At 34.6% G+C, this 22,046-nt stretch overlaps 1 protein-coding gene across 1 annotated transcript in view; it reads left to right on the top strand.

The window, feature by feature from the left end:
* The window catches only part of LOC145284632 (dynein beta chain, ciliary-like), a 309,431-nt gene that overhangs the window by 139,089 nt on the left and 148,296 nt on the right, over positions 1 to 22,046 (top strand). The window contains exons 29-32 of the mRNA XM_080133537.1: positions 2,602 to 2,706; positions 5,673 to 5,847; positions 8,882 to 8,948; positions 18,445 to 18,612. Coding sequence (XP_079989663.1) covers positions 2,602 to 2,706; positions 5,673 to 5,847; positions 8,882 to 8,948; positions 18,445 to 18,612 — 515 coding nt within the window. The remainder of the gene's footprint in view (positions 1 to 2,601; positions 2,707 to 5,672; positions 5,848 to 8,881; positions 8,949 to 18,444; positions 18,613 to 22,046) is intronic.

Below are 22,046 nucleotides of genomic sequence, written 5' to 3'. Positions count from 1 at the left end.
GTTACACTTGAACTTCTGCACGTCAGTACTGTTGGGGAAGCAGGGACCTGGAATGGAATTCCAGAGTCTAGCGGTTCTGGGGAAGAAACTATTGGAGTAAAAAGATCTTTTACATCTAGGGATCTCTACAGTGTGGGGGTGGGATTTAGCAGCCTGTCGGGTTTGTCGAGGGTGCACACGTCGTGGGGGCACAAGTGATTGCAGTTCGTCAGAGCATTCACCACTAAAATAGTTGTAGAAAAGGCAGAGGGATGCAACATTTCGTCGATGGGACAGAGGCTGAAGCTTAGATGCCAGTTCAGGGCCTATCAGGTTTGCGACTCTCTTTTGAACCTTGTCAAGGAGCGAGAGACTAGTAGCAGATGCACCAGCCCAGATGTGGCAGCAATACTCCATACATGGGCGAATGGTGGCCTTATAGAGGTACAGGATACTTTCGGGTGTTAGTAGTTTTCTAGCACGGTAGAGAGAGCCCACCTTTCTTGCAGCGGCCCTGGCAATGCCTTCAATGTAATTGTTCCAACTCATGTTTCCTGTGAACGTTAGGCCAAGGAGTTTGAAAGATGGACTCTCAGATAAAGAGTCGTTGGCCATTGCTACGGGTGGTAGAGAGGGTTTTTTGTAATTATTGAAGGAAACCAGTTTAGTCTTGGCAGCATTGAACGCGACCAACCACTTTTGTCCCCATTCCACTACAGATTGGAGGTCTTCCTCTAGTGTTTCTGCCATTTCTTTAGAAATGTGTTCATTCGTCTTCCTGTCGTGCCTGCCATAGAGTGTAGTGTCATCAGCATATATACCCATCTCAGAGGCAATGTTGTCGGGGAGGTCATTTATGAATATCAGGAACAATAGAGGTCCAAGGATAGAACCCTGGGGCACCCCTGTCTTTATATCATATTGTTTAGATGTACGACCGTCGAGGACAACCTGGATTTTTCTCTTATCTAAGAAGGATTTAATTATGTTAAGTATTCTACCAGTGATACCGTATGATCTGATTTTACTGAGGAGACCCTCATGCCATACCCTGTCAAAAGCCTTAGATATATCTAGAGCTACCGCTCTGCCCTCCCCCGCGTTGTCCAGTGAATGGTATATACGTTCAGAGATCACAGTTAGGATGTCTGCTGTGGAACGGGCTTGTCTAAATCCATATTGTTTGTCAGTCAGTAGTTTAGCATCTGTAAGATGATGGACTAGAGCATGGTTAATTATGGTCTCAAATATTTTGGCAAAAAGTGGAAGGAGGCTAATGGGGCGATAATTTGATGGGTCTGTCCTTTCGCCAGAATTCTTGAATACTGGTACAACAGAAGCAGTTTTCCAACAGACCGGAAAGCAAGCTTCATTAAGGCATTTGTTGTAGAGTTTGGAGAGAACTGAAGCTACTTCGGCTGAGCACTTTTTTAATAGCACAGCTGGGATAAGATCGGGTCCACATGCTTTTGAGGTATCAAAGTTTTTTATGATAGCATGCACCTGAGCAGGGGTGGTTTTCAGATCGTCTAGTGTGGCGTCTGTCCGCATAGGAAAGTCAGGTAGGGGGTGGTTGGAAGGGTCCAGTGTGGAGTTTGAGGCAAACCGACTGGCAAGCATGTTAGCCTTGTCGGTTGCTGAGGAGACAACCTCGTGATTGTTGGTTAGTGGTCTTAGCTATTGTACCTCAATTAGTATCATTTGCATAAGACAACGAAGAGTTGACCAATTCTAGAAGAAACTATCAGGCTCCTCAACAGTTTATTCATCACATATGTAAGTATATATGTGTATTTGAGTGAGTTGTGGGTGTGTGTAATATTTGGATATATATGTACATATGAGTGTATATTATTGGGTGGATGATGAGAAAAGAGGAAGAGGTATGCTCACAAGGAGGACATGAATTAGTTGCAATGGGAGCTGGAAGTTTCAATGAAGGGTTAAAGGATGTGATGACCGCACCAAATTCTGGACCAAAGACATAAATAAAAATCTCGGTATTAAAAGATGAAAGAAAATTAAAATTGATACTTAGTACAAAAATATGGAGACCTCCCAGCTTTCAAGTACCCAATCTCTATGTCTCTTAATCTCTTTTTCTCCTTTTTTCTCTATACTACCTGTTTTTGGTACGTTCTTCCTTTTTTTTGTTAGGATTTGTTCAAATAAAAACTTTGTATAAAATAACTATTTGAAATTTGGTTTAAAAAGAGTTGACATAAAGACGCTACTTCTCTAAAGGAGTTGCAGCAAAAACATGTATGCACATATGTAGCCAATAATGTTTGTATAAATAAATATACTATATATGTATATATATATATATATATATATATATATATATATATATAATACTAGCTGAAGTACTCGTTTTTATTGAGGTTCTAAACTTTTATTGAATTGTTGCACAGCTATTAAATATTTTTCATCGATTTCTTTACAAAATAAAAAAAGAAAAGAACAAATATGATAATGGTCAATATCGGCTAGAGAATGCTATCGATAAAAACAATTTCTAATGTTAGATTTAAACCCTGAAAGACAGCATAAAATATTGAAGATCAACTTTTTAACTATGATGCTGTAACAAATGCTTAATATATATACTTTTTTCTGCAGAGTTCCAAACTTCTTTTGCATCAAATTGGTCAAGACAGCACAATTGCAAAGCAGCAGCAGAATTATGTCATACAGCAAAAGAAAATGATCAGCCGATTGCGAAAGGTAATTGTGTTTGTGTTCTCTTTTGATGACTAACCTCATGTCTTATTTCATGAGATGTAGTGAACAAGGGTTTGGTCATATCCAGCACTAGTCTTCATTGTATGTTACAATATGGTGTAACATATAAGGCCTAAAATACTAAAAAATAGAAATAATCATTTCTATCATGATTACTTAGGATGTCTATTAGTATATTTTCCATAATTATATTTCCTCTAATCTAATTTATTTAATTCAAATATACCTCAATTTTTTAAAAATTATTTTTGATTGTATCCTTAAAGTTAAATTTTTTTATTATTTTTGATTGTATCCTTAAATTAAAATTATATCAAATACTTTATTTATTTAAAATTTGTCCTTAATTATATACGAGGTACGTTTAATAAGTTTCTAGACTTTTTTGAATGGGCACTTTTATTGTTAGTACACATATGAAATTCTAGTTCCCTTCAAAGTAACCTCCTCCAGTTGCAATGCACTTCTGCAAGGCCCTATGGAAGTCCTCGTGTGTGAGCATGTCAATGATCCTCATCACAGCCTCTTTCATCTCCTCAATTGTCTTCTAGCGACATCCTCTAAGGTTTTCCTTAAGATTATGGAGTAAGCAGAAGTCACAGGGAACAAGATCTGGACTATAAGAAAGGTGATAAAGTTTCTTCATGTCCATCTTGGTCGAATAGTTTATGATAAGGATGAAGTTGTAAACAGATGCATAATAATTGTGTAAACACTTCTCACACTGACATCAAACTGTGCACTTAATGTCTCTATAGACACACAACGGTCATTATCCATGAAATTCCTTTTTTGGCCAATCAACTCTGATGTCCTGACTTCTCCCACACCTCTCATCATCTCATACAGACTCCTTGCCTTTCTTGAATCTCGTATGCCATTCAGAGATTGATGCCCGATTCATGCACAGTGATCCAAAAGCAGTCTGAAGCATTCCATATGTTTCTGTGGCATTTTTTCCAAGTTTTAAACAGAGTTTTATTATAGATCGTTCTTCTAACATGTTCTCACGTTCAGATTACATTTCTGAAATTCACCGTGACAATCAGGCTTTAGTAGAGTGTATTCCAATTCCTGCTGTAGCTGTTCATTTGAACCTGAAATCGTAAAAAGTGGTCAGTCATCTCATAGGATGTATAGCAATAACATACTGAATTTTCAAGAGTCTATGGCAATGTTAAATACCTGTACAAAAAACGCTGGAAACTTATTGAAGGTACCTCACATATATATATATACATGCAGGCTCCTTCAGTCAGACTATGGATAGCCACGAAGGGGTGCCTACATTGTGGCATGAGGTGCGCAATCTCCAACCACATCTCTCCTGAGTCAAAATTGTTAAATGCCAGTGGCAAGTGAAGTGTACATACAGGACGACTGGAAACAAATGCTGAGATAAGCGGAGAGCACATACAGCACCTAGAATTCCAAAATGGTCACCCATCTGGTAATAACTGGGCTCAGCTTGCTTAACTTTGGTGATCTGATGAGAACTGGTGTGTCAACACGATTATGCCATATATATATATATGTATGTTATCTGTTTAGTTACATATGTTTCGGATGTTGGACCATGTTTACGATCCAACAGCCTCGTCAGACCTTAGTCTAGACTAACGACCATTTCTGTAAGGTCTGAGGAGGCTGTTGGATCGTAAACATGGTCCAACATCCGAAACATATGTAACCAAACAGATAAAACGGTAATAAAAAAATAAAACACATATTTGCTCTGCAATAGTATTGAGCACTCTCTTCAGGTTTTTAATAATTACCAGTTTTACTATATATATATATATATATATATATATATATATATATATATGTGTGTGTGTGTGTATGTGTGTGTGTGTGTGTGTGTATGTGTGTGTGTGTGTGTGTGTGTGTGTATGTGTGTGTGTGTGCATGGTAATTACAGCTAACATGCCAAGCTTGTAATTTGGTAACCATGTCATGTGCCAATCTAATGAATCACTAATGGGTGTAGTGCAGTAGAGTCAAGGGCAGACAAGAGTTATCAATTATTGCATCCCGTCAAATCATCACATACCTGTGGTATGGGCTGTAAAAGCCTAGCACTCTAAAAAACCATATCCGTGCGTCTCATTATGAGGTTTTACAATATTATCACATTGATAGGCAAGAATGGTCATACTCAAAAACGTTTCTGACAAAACAATTATTGGTCCTACAATTAAGGAAGGATTGAACCTAGTAATTGACTCCAGTTCATTTGCTCGTCTGTTCGTCTGTTTGCACTTTTCTCAATAACCATGCCTTGGATTTTTAAAATAAATCTTGCACAAACATTAGTCATGGTGAAAGTAAATTTTTTGCTAGAACGGATTTTCCGGGATAACTCTGGTTAACCCCCTAAGGGGTATTATAGTGGTAAAATTGCTCCGAAATTGTTCATCCATTCCTTTATTCACACTTTTCTGAATAACCACTCCTTGGATTATTAAAAATTTTGCACAAACATTAGTCATGAGGAAAGTAAATTTTTCACTCATGGTGGAGGGGCCTTGCATACTCAGCTTGTTTAGTATTGGAAATTTAAATTATCATCTTATATCTTTCTCTACTTGTATAATCCCTTCCCAATGAATGCCTGAGATAAGTTTTCCAGGATCAATTAGGTTTTAACGACTCCAGAAAATAAGCAAAATGAAAGCTTAACATTTACTCGATTCTCCACTCAAAGATATACTGCTTGAAGACTATTGGCAGCGAAACTTTCTTACTTATTATTACTTTCTTCACTGTGATACTGTTTTAACTTTCCACAACTTATACTCAATGGTGTAAGTCACTGAAATATATTTATTATTTGTTATAGAAGGGCGTTTTTTTCTTCTTTTAATATGACAGTTCTCGTTAGTGTTACAGTCCATGCAAAGATCAAAGTTCTATAACTTTTTCACCATTTTTTTTTTCTACTGCAGCTTCTTCCTGATTATCAAGTTGCTCACCAGAGGGCAGTGTACAAGACTGTTCACACTGTGACCAATACAAAAAAGCTGCTCCAGAAAATCGACTTTGAGGATTTATCCACTCTTCGGTCAATGCAGAAACCTGTCTTGGAAGTTGAAGATGTGCTTGCTGCAGTAATTATCATTGGTAAACATCCAAATATACACATTTTTTAATTTCAATATTTATTTTTATATGTTTTTTTAATTAGATTCACCCGAAACAAAGCAAACTGCCACTGAGACAATGCTGGAGCTATTAGATTGGAGAACCCCTCTTGCTTGTACTCTTTCCAACAGAAAAAGACTAGTGACTGATTTACTGGCTCATATGTGGCAGCGATATTCCATGCATGCTAAATTGCGGATTTGTAAAGATATAGGATAATGTCAGTTGCGAGTATATTTTTTTTTGATTGTGGTAGAGAGAGCCTACCTTTTTTGGTTTACAAAAGTATTTATGTGACTTGGATACTTTTAAACCAACTTATCATAGACTCGATCAAGTTGCTTGCAGTAAGGTTCAGTGGGAATGGTACGACCATGCAGCATAACTTCAAAATGGAAGATTCCATTTAAAGTTCCATTAAACAAAAAGCATGATCTCGTCGTAAAATTATTTTAATGTGGAAAACAAATTTTTTCCTCACAGTTGCCTTTACATTGACTTGTATCAGACTATTATTCTCATCAAAGTTTGTTTTTCTATGATAGAATTACCCCACCCCCTAAAATAATGTCACTTATGGAATCGTAAATAAAATGTAATCATTTCTGTAATCCAGCCATATTTACTAAAAATAAACTTCACCTGAATTGTTCAGTAAGCTTGAGGAGAGTAGAAACTAGACACCGACTATACTTTCTCGCTTCTCTTATTTTGTCCTTAAGTCCTCATATACTATGAGAGATGTTTCTGACAAAGGGAGAAGAATTGCTGTTTTCTGGATCAGAATCTATTCACCTTATACTTGTTGTTGGTTAGTTTTCGACCTTTTTATTTTAGCTCCTTACATCAAGTGGCTTCATACTGATGAGTGTCAGATGGCCAGTAACTAAACATCATGATGGTCATTAATTGTAGTAGGATTTGATTATTTAAAAGGCCGGTTCAATAAGAATGTATTTACGTTTGACCTGAAAATGACTATGTTATATTAAGCTGGGAAGCAGCTCCACAGTATTGTGTTTCACAGGTGAACAGTCCTAGAAAAAGAAATTTGTTCACAGAATTTTCGTTTAGTTCTAGGTACAGATAGAGATTAAAGGACATTATTGACAGTGGTTGTATCTAGACGAGAGTTTGATGAGAATGGTTTACTGACGGAAAGGACTAAAAATTAAGTTCAGTGGAGCACCTGCCATGAAAATAACAATAGAACAGAGATAGACTCACAAAGTTAACCGCATCTAAATCTGTAAAAATCATGAATATAAAATAATGAATCACATTCATATTTAAATATGAAAAAAAATCATAAGTGGAAGACACGTTGGCCAAAATGTAGTGAAACTATAATTATCAATGTTAAATGTCACAAAAATCGTAGGTATATGAATATTCACAAAGAGCTTCCACTCTCACTTTGCCCTTTTTTTGCATGAAATTAAATTGAACTAAATATCACCGTATGCCTAACAGCTGTGTTTCTAAAATTCATAATCTATATATTAATAGGATAGCGTGGGTGTTATTTATTTTGTGTGTCACGCTTACATCCGGGTAACTCTCATTTAATTCTTATGGACTTCCATTTCTCGTAATAAATAATTTTACAAAGAATTCTTTATAAGATTTGGTTTCGATTTTAGCTGATGGCACGCTAGAAATCTCTTTTTTTTATAAATACTTTTATCAAGAATTCTCCATAAGTTTTGGTTTCGGTTTCGATTATAACTGAAGGAACTCAAGTGATATATATATATATATATATATATATATATATATATATATATATATTTCACATACAGACATACAGTGATATTTAATTCAATTTGAGGTCCTGGATATGACCTTAAACTATATCCGATGGTAAGGCCCCAGCTTGCGGGCTTTGGGAAGTGTGGAGTCAGCCCTTAGTTGCTATTGCTCACAGGTCCACTTTTACCCGGAGTGGTAGTATCTGTTAGGGTCCCAACTATGGGTTAAATAGAAACCGATTTGAAAAAAGAAAATATATTCTATTAAAAAAATTTTCTTCAAAATCACTGGATTCGGCATTAGATAACCTGAAAAGAGTTGATATGCCATAAAACAAAACCAACCAACCAACCTAATTCAATTTGAATTAAATATCACTGTATGTCTAACGGCTGTGTTTCGAAAATTCATAATGATCTATTAATTAGTTTAGGAATAAATCCTATGCATAGAAATGTATAAACATATCTACATACTTAACTTTACATAGGGTGGCCAAAAAGTCACTGAGGGGTTTTAACTTGAATGGTATTTATGGTAGATTGATGGAATTTTAACATATGACGAAAGAAATGGAGATTTGATTGCCAAAAAAAAGAACAACAAAAACAAAAAAGGAAAGATGTTGTAGTTTGTTTGAAGCATTGTGCATAGTGTGAAGGAGTTGCGTGTGAGGGCTATGGCAATGCAGTTTGTGAGAAACACTGTGGATACGAGTTTACACTAACTCGTGTCCACAGTGTTTCCCACATATTGCATTGCCATTTTTGGGGGGCATTGCCATAACAAAAAATATCAGAAATGAAAAATTACTTTTTGTATAAGTAGAGATATATAGCAGTGTCATGTCTCTGTTATAGGATTTAATTTTATTCAAATTCATTTAGCTTTTTCTGTTAAATAAAACAATCACACATTTGTGAATAATAATTAAAGAGCATACGAATTCTCCCACTATCATATTAGAATATGCATTTATTTATAATTTTACAGAAGTTCAGATCAAAATGGTACCTTAGGTTTCAAGCTAGGAGACTGGTCCAAGACTAAAAATACTGAGTTATCTCGAGTATTTTTTCGCATAGATCTGTTCCTCCAGTTTAAAACCTAAGGCACCGTGTTTATCTGATTATGTGTAGCATTATAAATGAATAAATATTACATTCTTATTATTAAAGAATCAAGCACTCTATGAATATTCTTTTACTCAACGAAGCCAAGAATTCAAAATATATATATATATTTAAAAAATATATTTCAGTAAAATCACCATCAGCTGATCTGACATGGCACAAAGGAGCTAAGCGAATAATGGCTAACATTGAAAGGTAAGTTTGTTTTAGAATAAAGGATTTACTAACTCTTGTAGAGTTTGTGAAATATATGTTTGCTTAATTAATTCATATTTCAATCATGCAAATTATTTAGTATTGAAAAAACACAAAGAATGCCAGCTTTCATTATTCATGCAGAGAGTTGGATTATTCTCTTTTTCTCCTCTTCATCAACAGCAGGAAAGACGTTCGCGCTTAATATCAGCAATAGCTCTTTCTTCTCTTCAGTGAGAACAGTGCAAAAAACAAGAGATAAGCTGACGCCTATTCAAAATACATGCGGATGACGTGGCATCTAAAAACAAACTGATCTTTGAGCAAAAGCTTTTTATTTATCTATTTTAATTACCAGCAGCACCTTTTTTGCATAATTATAATTCTCGCCTTGAATTCAAACAGTTTTAGATTTACGGCCATCTGCAGCCACTGTTTCCTTGAACTGATGCATGCTAGTCGTGGCACCTTATCCCTCTGTTTCCACAGTTTGCTATTTAAAGATGAACATGTTTACGACATAAGCGCCTCTTTTATTTTATCAGAAACGGGAATAAATGAGGAACCTAAAGTGCTTTTATACCAAGCTCATAATGTCACATCACCTCTCCTCTTTCTTTAGAATGTGAAATTTTCATATCAAGGGAGATAATCAATTTCAACCTATTTTTAGATGTTGGGGGGTGATTTTTAGAAATAATTTTTTCATTTTAAGAAACAATGAAACAACAAAAAAATTTATGAAAGAATAGTACAGAAACAATATTAATGAACATAACCGGATGAAAAATATGTTAAGAAACAATATGAAGTTACAACAAAAGAATATTGTTCTCGAATACATTGAATGATACGTAGAAATACATCTCCCTTTTTTGTCTCGACAACATTAAAAAAAATGTTCTTTTCATTTCTAGTATGATCGTGTTGATTATTTGCGTGATCTTGTGAGGCACACAGGATGAATACATAAAAATGAATTTGGATGAAAAATCTTAGGTATAAGTTAAGCTAAAAGCTAAGTGACCGGCTATAGTTGATGGTGACCTGAACACTCCATTTTCCGAGGTGTAAGTGAAGGCACCACACCATTCCCAGGATTACTCCACTTTCCCTTGACCCTCCCCCCCATATAATATTGAGTGTTTTGTAATAGAGCATCAAGTCACATTTTTTAAGTCTTCGAAATAATTTGACCGAGATTGAACCCCAGTCTCATAGCCCATCAGTAAATATTCTTACTATCATGCCAAATAGGTTATTAATAGGTATAGACACTGGCTTAGCTAGGGGGAAGGGGGGGGGAGCGGTCCGTCCCGGGCGGCACACCTGAGGGGGCGGCATTTTGAGAGGGTAAAAATGGAAAGTAGAAAAAATAAATAAAAATAAACAAAAGTTAACAAAAAATATGAAATTTTATACCAAAAAGGTTGTAAAAAATCGGAATTTTGGTGGGTATCGGAATCAGAAAAAATGTGTCCCTATTTTCTGAGCGTCAGCGGAGTTGCATGGGGGGGGGGCGACATTTTGAGATGGTAAAAGGGGAAAATCGAAAAAAATGCTAACAAAAAATCTGAAATTTTATATCGAAAGGTTGTAAAAAATGGGAACTTTTGTAGTTATTGGAATCGCAAAAAGGTGTCCCTATTTTGCGAGCGGCATATGTCAGGGGGCGGCATTTTGAGAGAGTAAAAATAGAAAGTAGAAAAAAATAAATAAAAATAAACAAAAGCTAACAAAAAATCTTACATTTACAGCTCATCGGTGCGGCTAGACTTTAGCAACTACTTCCAGCTAGGAACGAAATCCGACCTTCTGAGAGAGCGAGGGAGAAATATTTTAACAACAATTAGCAGCCTTTGGGCTGATATCACAGTGTAGTATCTGTTCTAATGATACACTTCTCCTTTTCTGTCGTCGGTCAGTATGGGGAAATCGTTCATGACTGAGAATTTTTATTTTTGTTCCTATCCAGAGTGCCCCTTTTTGTGGAGCTGGATTTTCCCCACATTAAAAACCAGCCTTGTGTCTAACTCTGCCCTCGTGGAGAGGCAAGTAAATGGGAACAATCGGCAGTCGTTGCCAAACCGACCTCAGCTCTAATTGTACACAAGATTTAATTTTAAACAAGACCATTGCTATATTCGCTTACAGCCGTTTGCCGTTTTCGGCTCTCATTATGCTCAACATTATGGGATCATTATAATAAATACGTATTTATTTTATAACTATATATGTGCATATACACATATATTTATACATACATATGCATATATACATACATACGTGCATATATACATATATACATATATACACACATACACATATATAAATACGCATATATACATACATATATATGTATATATATATGTATATATACATATATAATATAAATATATACATACATATATGCATACATACATGTACATACATACATATACATATATATATATAAACAAATATATATAATATATCCTTCAAGATTGAGGCAATTTTTTTTGTTTTAATCTAGGTTGAACTTTCTCTACATTAAAAACCGATCTTGAAATGAATTAAAGCAATTTATTCTCAATTAATGGAAATTTTGAAAACTCCAAACGCAATTGTAAATTATTACTTGATAAATAGTTTAACAGTTTGGAGTTTTCAAAATTTCCATTAATTGAGAATAAATTGCTTTAATTCATTTCAATCACTAAGTTAAAAAAATGCAAGCATTAATTATTTCTGGAGATATACTCAGTGACCGGCTGAACTAACAGCATAGGGCCAAGCCCAGGCTTCGGCCAAGCACCAAAAAAACGAAATGACCTCAGAAAGATTTCATACTTAAAGGGGAACTTTCATATAAATTTTTATCGAATAGGTGCGAAAAGAAAGTTGGATATTTGGGTGTATATACACCGACATCAAAGAGGAAATAACATTAGATGTGAAAGTTTGAATTCATTAATTTTATTACTGTCCAATTCATGAGGCTAAGACTTTGAAAGTATCAAACGTTTGTTTTTGTAGCATACATTTTATAACTCCTTGTAAACTTTACAATTGCTAGCTGGGGGATCAGACAAAATCACCCCGGGCAACCCCCACCATCTACTTAAAACAAAAGGAAAACAGATAAAATCTCAAATGAATAAAAAATATTAAAAATCAGTTTTCATATTTTAATTTTAATTTAATTGAATTTCGGAAAATTAGATACCGTAGAACTAATTTTCGCAAGGTATGAAAATTAAGCAACTACAGAATAAATGTTAACTTAATAATAATGGACCAGTTTTCCTACCTAGCAAAAAAGGGACGAATTTTCCGGGCACCAAAATTCCGGGGGGGGGGCAAATTTTACTACCGCCCCGGGCGGCAAAAGATCTAGCTACGCCACTGGGTATAGATCAACAATAATATTTAGTAATATATTTAAAACTGTCAGAAGAATATACGTATATAATTAGGATAATGATTTAAGAGTGTTGTGACATATAGCCGACTCGATCACCAGTTATGGGGAAGCGGTTATTAATTTTTAGGGATGTGTTTATGACAGGCTCTTGGGTTATACTTTAGCCTGTTTTGTAAATGGAGAACTATTTTGGGGATAAGACGGCTTCAGAGAAATATTTTCAGTAAAAAAAGATTTGCAGGTTTTATAATCAAATGTGAGAAAAAATAGACATTGTAATATGGTAAACACAACAAAATAATGGGTTACAAAAGAGATAATTTATAGAAGTTTAAAATGGAAAGTCTACAGCAATAGAAAAACATAGAATGGTCTTGAATATTTTAGAGTTCTTGTAAAAACAAGGGATTCAATAGCTGAGACATTAGAAGAACTCTGGATCGATTAATTAAGAACCGTCAGTTTTAGGGGTCAGGAAAATCATATTCAAAACTTCTCTGCTCATTTTATACAAATTCTAACTCATTGAAAGTTGTTTTTAAGAGTCACTGTTTTTTTGCTATTCATGTTAGAACATATTTCAATGATAAGACTTGGGAATATTTCAATGAATAAGGTTTAACAGATTGACAGATGAGCATAAGTCGATGAGTTGTGCATGTGCCTATATGTTTGTTAACATTGTGAGCGTCAATGGAGAGGAATGTTATAGCGATACCAATCCACAGATTCGAGTCGACTGGTTTATTGAAAGAAAATCTGGCCCTTTTAAAGAATTTGGGTAGTTTCCAGAAAAATCATATCAAATAAATTCAGAAATTTTTCTGATTAATCAAAAATATGATTATTTATTTTTATTTAGCATAGAGTATGTGCAAACAATATGCATACAAACACGCTTTGTCATTTTGATTTTGTACGTCGATGTTTACATATCGACGCTACAGACACATTTCTATTGAAATCTGCTTTCTGAAACCAAATACAAGCGACAAAGCATAATATCTTTGAGATAAGCACGATAAGGAAAATAGTTACATCCCTTTAGAATACATACATACCCCCCATATATATATATATATATATATATATATATATATATATATATATATATATATATATATATATGGTTGTATAGTTTAATTTCCTAGATATAGATCCACTAAAACTCCTGTGATAATTTAAGAGTGCTCAATGGAGGACAGAGTAGGTATACAGTATGATTATTAGTCTAACATTATTGGTCATATATGTGCATACATGTTTCAGTGGAATTTTAATTTAGAAAAACTCATCTTATCAGCACTTTTTTTGTCTGATGAGGTGGTTTTCTCTAAATTGAGATTCCACTGAAATATGTAAGCACATATGTAACCAATAATGTTGGTAAGATAAACATTATATATATATATATATATATATATATATATATATATATATATATATGAGAGAGAGAGAGAGAGAGAGAGAGAGAGAGAGAGAGAGAGAGAGAGAGAGAGAGAGATGGAAGGTGACTGGTTTTGTATGAAAGTCAAGATGAAGAATGTAACTGCCCGCATCTAATTAAATAGAATATTGAGCAAGAAAATGGATGATCATTTTAAATAAATAACACCAAACTCTTCCACTAAAGCATAAATACACTTTTATTTGAAAAGAACATTGACACAAAAAGAGAATTGATAGATCGCCGGGCATTTTGGTAGAGAATTTCGCTGTTATAACGAAAAATAGATTCACAGTACAAGGGACATAACTCTAACGAGGAGATCAAAGGGGAATAACCGTTACGTCTCTAGATATTGTCATTATTTCCGCATTTATATTTTAATAGATTGACCCGAAGTAAGTTCTAAAATTGCGTCCTTTATTTATCTGTACAATTTACTCTTGTTGATGGTGGTATTGATAACATCACTACTACTACTACTACTACTACTACTACTACTACTACTACTACTACTACTACTACTACTACTACTACTACTACTACTACTACTAATAATAATAATAATAATAATAATAATAATAATTATTCTTTACTCGACAGGCCATTATCACAGATTTCTCTTTGAAAACAACGTGTTTTGTTCTCAGCAGTCTGAGTGACAACAAGTCTCCCCAGACTTCCAGTAGTCTCTACCTTTTTAGATTACCTTTGCAGATGAATTTGCGTTATCGCAACAGCCACTTAGCATTGACTTTTCATTGGCAGCGACCATTGGTCTCTACTGGCATTTTGGGTGGTGATAAGCCTCTCCAAGGTCCTAATTTTCTTTACACTCATCCAGTGGAGGTCTGGCTAGTGCTTTTTCCCCTCAGTCTTTCCATGATCCTTGATCATACTCGATTATTTGGTGTGGCATCAGTTTTGTGGCGTCAGTTTATAGTAACACCTCCCCCCCCAAAAGAAAAATAAATAAGTAAAGTAAAGGGAAGGCAGTGATGATCCTTTATGTTTTGCAGCTGTAGCAGTTTCTACATGTCCGGCCTGTATATGCCTGTAGATCGTATAAAAAATGTGATATTAATCAAGATTATTTTTCTATGAACAAAGGCTAGTAACTGTTGTGATCCATCCAGCGTGGCCGCAGCCGAGATTGAACTTACGAGTTTGTAGTGTAATTCAAATCTTGTAATTAGCTGAATACTTGATGCTTCACCAGGGCTATCAAGGGTATTTTTTTATTGTGTCGCCATCACTAGATGGGGTGCCTTCCATGGCTTAAGAGAGTCCCATCTACCCTCGAGAGAAGGATAGACTTAGCCAGTTTCTCAACCTTGTATTGTACCTCATGGTAGATACGGCGCCTACTATTCCCAAATGGTCGCCCATATTGTACTGGTCAGGCTCAATGTTGCTTAACTTTGGTGATGTGGGGGAACTGATGTGTCGACGTGATTGTGCCGTATTAAATATGGCACAATCATGTGTATTAGTCTGCACATTCAAGGGTTTTCCTTAATATTTCAGCCGTTTTCATTATTGTTATCCATTATATATCTCTCCCATTCTTTTTTCTAAGTTTTTTTAGTATTGTTCCTAGTGCTCCTACTATTAGTGGTGTTATCTTGACTTTCTTCATCTTCCTTTGAGCTCTTTCGCCAGTTCCGCGTATTTGCTTAATTTTTCTGTCTCCTTACTCTTCTCTCAGTGGTCTGCTGGAACGGCAAATCTACAATCTGGCAGAACTTTTCTTTCTTGTTAACTATTATGACATCTAGTCTTCTTGCTTGAATGCATTTATCCATTTGTATATCCATGTACCATAGAATTTTGTGACTTTCATTTTCAAATACTACTGCCAGTTTGTCAGAGTGTTCAAGATTCAGTTGTCTGCACAATTTTGCTGCCTTCCCCACTTGATAATGTCTACAATTATATTCTTTTTGGGCTAGTTTGCTGCATTTGCGTATTATGCGGTTTATTGTTTCATCTCTTTGTCCACAGAGCCTACATTTGCTGTTTTTTTACATCTTGTTAATCCTTGTTTTAATATGTTTGGGTCTGATTGTGTTATCTTGTGCTGCTCTATTAGGGATTCAGTTTCTTTGTCTAAGTTAACTTTTTGTAGCCATGTCCAAGTCTTTTCGTTAGTCTCATCTTTTGTCATCCTTATAAATCGTCCATTTAGCTGTTTCCCTTTCTGTTTTTCTTTTCTCATCTTATCCTTCGCCTCTTTCTTTTTCTATTTTGTTTGTTTTTTCAGTGTCTCTTGGTGTGGCAATTATTCTTTTGGTGTTCTACATTTTTGTTCTGTATTTTTCTAATTCTCTTTTTTGTGTCATTTACACAGTCTTCTGTACAAACGAGCCCTCTTTCCCCATTTTTCCTTTTCAATTAGAGTCGCTCACTATTATCCTTTGGATGTAGTACATTGTGCATAATCATGAGTTTCCTAGTTTTTTGGTTGAGATGCCTCAGTTCTTCTTTGGTCTAGCCTATAGGACGGTTCAGACTATCTTACTAATGATACTGCCCATGCCCATGTGATTATACCTTTTATTAAGTTTCTGCTATATAGTCTAGTTTTGAGAACTTTTCTTGTTCCTCTTAGGTATTCCCTTCAAATTTTCTCTTTCATTTCTGCTGCTCTGATTGTGTCTGCTTCCAGAACTCCCAAATATTGGTAGCTATCTTAATTACTTAATGCCCTCATATCTGTTTGGTTAAGCAGTACCAAACCTTCCGTTGCTTCCAGTTTTCCCATTCTCAGTAGTGCACACTTTTCCATACTAAATTCCATTTGGATATCCTCACTGGAGATTCTGATTGTGTTTATTAGCATGTCTAGTTTCTTCTTGGTTATTATTATTATTATTATTTATTATTATTATTATTATTATTATTATTATTATTATTATACTCGTTAACATGATGTGATGCTTTACACCAGTTAATTTTTCACTCAAGAGCGGGTTTTTACACAAAAGCTAGTGAGCATATTTAAGTTAGATGGAAAGCATCTAAAGTATGAATGTTTGCTATGCCAAGCACAACCGACTTCTGGAGTACGGTGATGTTGTACTCGATTCTTAAGGAGTTCAACTGTTTCTGAAGATCATCTGAAACAGAGCCAAACGCACTCATGATGATTGGCTCGATGGAAGTTTACTTTTTCCAGAATCTAACGATCTCCACTCTCAGTTTCTGATAGTTCTGTAGTTTCTCATTCTTCTTGCCTACTAAGTTGAAGTCGCTTGGGAAGCCACAGCAATAATTTTGCATTCATTGGTTGTTTTATTCCCAATTACAATATCTGATTTCCTATGAACCATGAAATCCCAGAGAATCTTAACTTCCTCATTTTCCACTACCGCTTCTGAGTGATGTTAGAACCACTTGTTCCTCGCATGGATTCCAAAGGTCTGGCACAAACTCCAATGCAGATTTGCACATAATTTGTCATGGCGTCGTTTTTACTCTTTTGGGCAAGTTTAGAACATTATTATTATTATTATTATTATTATTATTATTATTATTATTATTACCTTAAAATAATGAATGTCAGTCAGAGATTAATTTAAGTTTGCAAAGCCAGTTAAATAATAAACAAAATGTCTTTCTGTCTGCTATCTTTCTCTCGCTCTCTCTCTCTCTCTCTCTCTCTCTCTCTCTCTCCTTTTGCTCTTTCTCACTATGGATTAAATAGTATGACAACTTATGGTGATATTTCTTTTTGTTTATAATTACCATCTCGAGCTTAATAGTTTTATTAGATTTGATTGATAATAGTGAGAAAGATGTGGTGGGGAGGGCGAAAATGATAGGCACTGTATAAAATCAGAGGAAAGGTGGGCCACACAATTTGCAGTAATAGAGGGTGAAACTGATTTACTGAAACTATGTAAGCAATAGATCACTTGGTCAGTTATTTGCAAGCTACAGCTAATTAGAGCAATAAACAGGAACTTTTTCAAACATTACTAAATACCAAAACTAAGGAATATTTTGTCTTGTATTTTGTGTGATAGCAAGTATATAGCAAAAAATCTTAGAGAAACAAACATTCATTAGCTTAGCTTCTATATATTAATGTGATTGATGTGGCTAATACAGTAATTAGCATACTCGGACTTTATCGTCTATTGATAGTTTTTGTAGCAGCAGTGCTACAAGCAGCAACAACAGTAATAGTAGCAGAGGTACCATAGCAGTAGCAGCAGCAGCAGCAGCTGGGAGGTCACGATGACCTAATGATTAACAACACGGGCTGACAACCTGGGCATGCCAAGTTTGAACCCAGTCTGTTCCTCAGAAACACTGTTACTTAATGACGTTGCCAACCTTAATGTACTCCTTCCAGTAAGTACACAACATCGATCTAGAAAGAATTCTTAACAAAAAGATAAACCCTCCTAGAAGTACACATTACACTGCAATCAACAGGGAACGGGTCATTCATTTACTAACATGCTTTGCTTTTATTCTCCCTTGTATATGCATATTAATGAAGACGACTCAAGAAAATTGTTTTATATATTAGAAATTGACTTTGGCACATTTCAGTAGACAATAATTTAACACTTCATTAATGTGTCTGCAAAGTGAACCACATACTTTTTTTTACAATTATTATGTTTTTTGTTTAGATTCGTTGGTGAACTGATGACATTTGATGACTACGCACTTCCAGTTTCAGCCATGGAGTTAGTTGAAGAATATGCTAATAAGCCAACATTCAAGCCTGATCATGTGACACAAGTGTCAGAGAATTCGGCTTGTGGAATTCTCTGCGAATGGGTCATCAATGTGTTAAGGTGAGTAATGCAGAGAAACCACAGTAAATAAAAAGCAAATAAAAGGTTACTGCATGTCACACTCCACTCTACGTCACACCATCAATGTTTAATTCCAGTATTTATTTCACAAGTACTTCCACTGAATACACTTGTATCTCTCTCTCAACGAAAATATTCCATATAAAGCTCGATCCTATGGCAGTAACTCTTTACACTTCAGTGGTTTATGATTTGTTTGAGGCGAACTAAAGTTAAAAATAACAATAACAAAAGCATATTAGTATACGTGAAAGATTGTCTGGAGTTTTTAGTCACGTAAATTCTTTTGACGTTGAAGTTGTGTTCATGTTTGACAAAACGTTAGATTATTCTCAAAGCAGAGAAAGAAAGAAAAAAGGTCAAAACTCTTCTTAACTCTCTGTGTTATACTTAAGAGACTTTTACTCTCCTACCACTTGCTCACTTCTTTTCAAGCAGCCATCATATTTTGTCTTTTTGTCCTCTTCCCAACTGACAGCAACCTCATATGAACAAGATAATGTCACTGCCACAAAACAAAATAAACGTCTTTTTTATACTGTCACCTGAAGCCCCGATAAATTTGCATTTATTTCTTTATTTTTATATTATTTTTCATATTGGATGGGTTTCATATTTCATTGCCAGTGCATATCTACAGAGAGCACATACCAACTGAGGGCACTTATTGCTAAATAATTAAATTATGAATTGGATTTTCATGGGCTTGATATTAAACTGCATCAGGTGGTAAGGTGCCAAATTGAAGAGCTTTTGGAAGTGATAGGTTCATCTTTAGTTAACAAGGAGGGGGGCGGCTTTGACCAGTTGTAAAATACGCTTAAAGATGATATTTTAATTTGTCCAGATTTTATATATATTATTATAGAGCTGTGATTTCAAAAGTAAAAAAAAAATATTTGGATGCCATCAGCTAGAATCGAAACTGAAAGCAAAACTAGCATTCAAAGTGTAATGTTATGACCCTTTTAGGCTGTGATCATAGCGTAGCATCTGTGTTAACTGTGGCAAGCAAGGCCAAGGGTCAAAACATTATTATTATTCGTATTGTTGTTATTATTATTATTATTATTATTATTATTATTATTAATTGATTTGATGAGGGATGGTTGCTGGATCAGTTATTATGATTAGAAGAATAAGCAATTAAATTGGGGAAGAGATGATTGACGTGGAATCGCAATAGGAATGCGAAAATAGAAAATAGATGTAAACATTATTTTAGGTTTGGATAAACAAATAACTAGATGGGGACATTAGGTTGGTCGGAGACGCATAATGAGGTGACGTAAAGGAACACGTGGTGTAGTTAGTTTTGGAGAGATTCAGTGAGTTGAGGTTTGACCACCAAAACGGACAGACGATATAGACAGGTGTGGACAGACAGCTAGGGAGCAGGCTGTAAGTATAGAAAATGTAGACAAACTGCAGATCCTGTGAAAACCATTTGAGACAACTGTAATAAATTTATATTATATAAATATAAAGAGTTGTTTTGTGGTTTCACAATTAAGAACATGTCTCAATTGGATGATGCTGGTTGTTTCATGGTTCATCATGGAGCAGCAGGAAGATAGGAGAACTCTTCAAGAAAAAAGGTATGAAGCATATATTATTCTTCTTATATATGAACTGTAAAATATTCCCGTGTGATAAGTCTGATACAACATGACTCAGTTACACGTCAATATCATATCCTCCTGGCTAAACAACATACATACGATTTATACGTTTATTATCTGTCCATTAAAAGAACAATATGTCACATCCACTAGATAACACATGCCACGTTTTAATACATCTCTCTGTTAATATAATCTATAATATACAACAAAAGCTGGAGACATTACCACTGTACCAACGTAACACACATATAAACTGATAAAAATTAACTAAGATGAATGTACAAAATGTACAACGATTTTTTCAATTTTGCCCTCATAAAATTATTTTAACCGGTTAAAGACCCATAAAAGAGCAGTCCATAAAAATCCAATCATTTGAGGTTCCTAGTGCTGCTCTACGACTTTTAGTTTCGGAAGAGATAGAGTTTGAAAATATGGAGACAGACAGACGGACATACAAACTGAAAGACATAGTGCGTTTTATAAATTAGATTACTTTCGAATACAATAATGATCTGAAATCATAGTCTATAGATTAAATAATTTGCCCAGGCATAAAACTGCGTCATATAAATTTCCATGATCAATAGTTAAAGAAAACACTATGAATAAATAGTTTTAGGTATTAAGAATTTGATGCATAAAAAGTGTTACCGAAGTATTTAGATTTAGCATTAAATAACTGGAAAATTAAACAAAACAGTTAAAAATCAATCAGGTAACTTTTGGAGAATTTGTTTGCAAGTTGTCTAATTAAAAAGAAAATAAGTTCCTGGACAATGTTTTTGAAATTTCAAACATTTATAACATACGTATATGTTGATAAAATCCATGCTAATCCCATATGATATAGATGAAGAATTAGAATATCTTATAGTCTTACAAGAAATTACATTTATTCTTAACAGTGTGTGAGTTGCTAAGAGTTTATAAGTATTACTGAACAGTATTATACTATAAAAGATTTAAAAGGCTGTGGTCGACAAGAACATTTCATTTATTAATAGTTTGCCTACAATAAACTATAAATACATCGACAAAACAAGCAAGGCATAATATTACATACAGAAGACATAATTCTCATATACAGAGAAATGCATAAATTATTCATGAAAATAGATGATGTGAAACTGTTACGTATAGATGACTCTTCTGACTTTTTTCTTTTTCTTTGCCTTATTTGGTCCAATTCGTCTTCTTCTTCTTCTTCTTCTTCTTCTTCTTATTATTATTATTATTATTATTGTACTCACTAAGAGTTTTCACACAAGCCATTATCAAAGATTTATTTCTGTCAACAACCGGTAGTGTTCTTAGGAGTCTAGATGACAGCAAGTGTCCCTAGATTTCCCGTAGTCTCCACCTCTTTTGATAACCTTTGCAAATTGATTAAATCTCTTTAGCTCTATCTTTTCATCTTGACTCAATTCATAAATTTTCCTTAATGATCTTCCTTTCTTTATGTCTATTGGGGTTTCACTTGAGCATATAGATTTTGAGTTATAATAATGCCATATTTTGTTTGCTTAACATTCAATTCCCGAAATTTACACATTCTGCTTTAATGCTTTCGAATTTTAAATATCTTTTTCAATTCTCTGAAATAGATAATTTCCATAGAATATGAAATCATCTACATGCATTGCCAGAATGCCTATCAAGTCACTAGTGGCATTGTCGTATGCACTCACCATTCCCTTCAAACGAGTTAAATCGCTTGCTCCATGAACAAGGTGCATCATTAAAACCATAAATGCATCTTTTCAGCTTCCATACCCGTGATTCTAT

The sequence above is a fragment of the Euprymna scolopes genome, chromosome 9 (assembly GCF_053919585.1).
Source record: "Euprymna scolopes isolate OS-2025 chromosome 9, ASM5391958v1, whole genome shotgun sequence".
In the NCBI taxonomy this organism is placed as follows: domain Eukaryota; kingdom Metazoa; phylum Mollusca; class Cephalopoda; order Sepiida; family Sepiolidae; genus Euprymna; species Euprymna scolopes.
The sequence above is the reverse complement of the archived record's forward strand: the minus strand, read 5'-3'. Positions and strand labels throughout refer to the sequence as shown.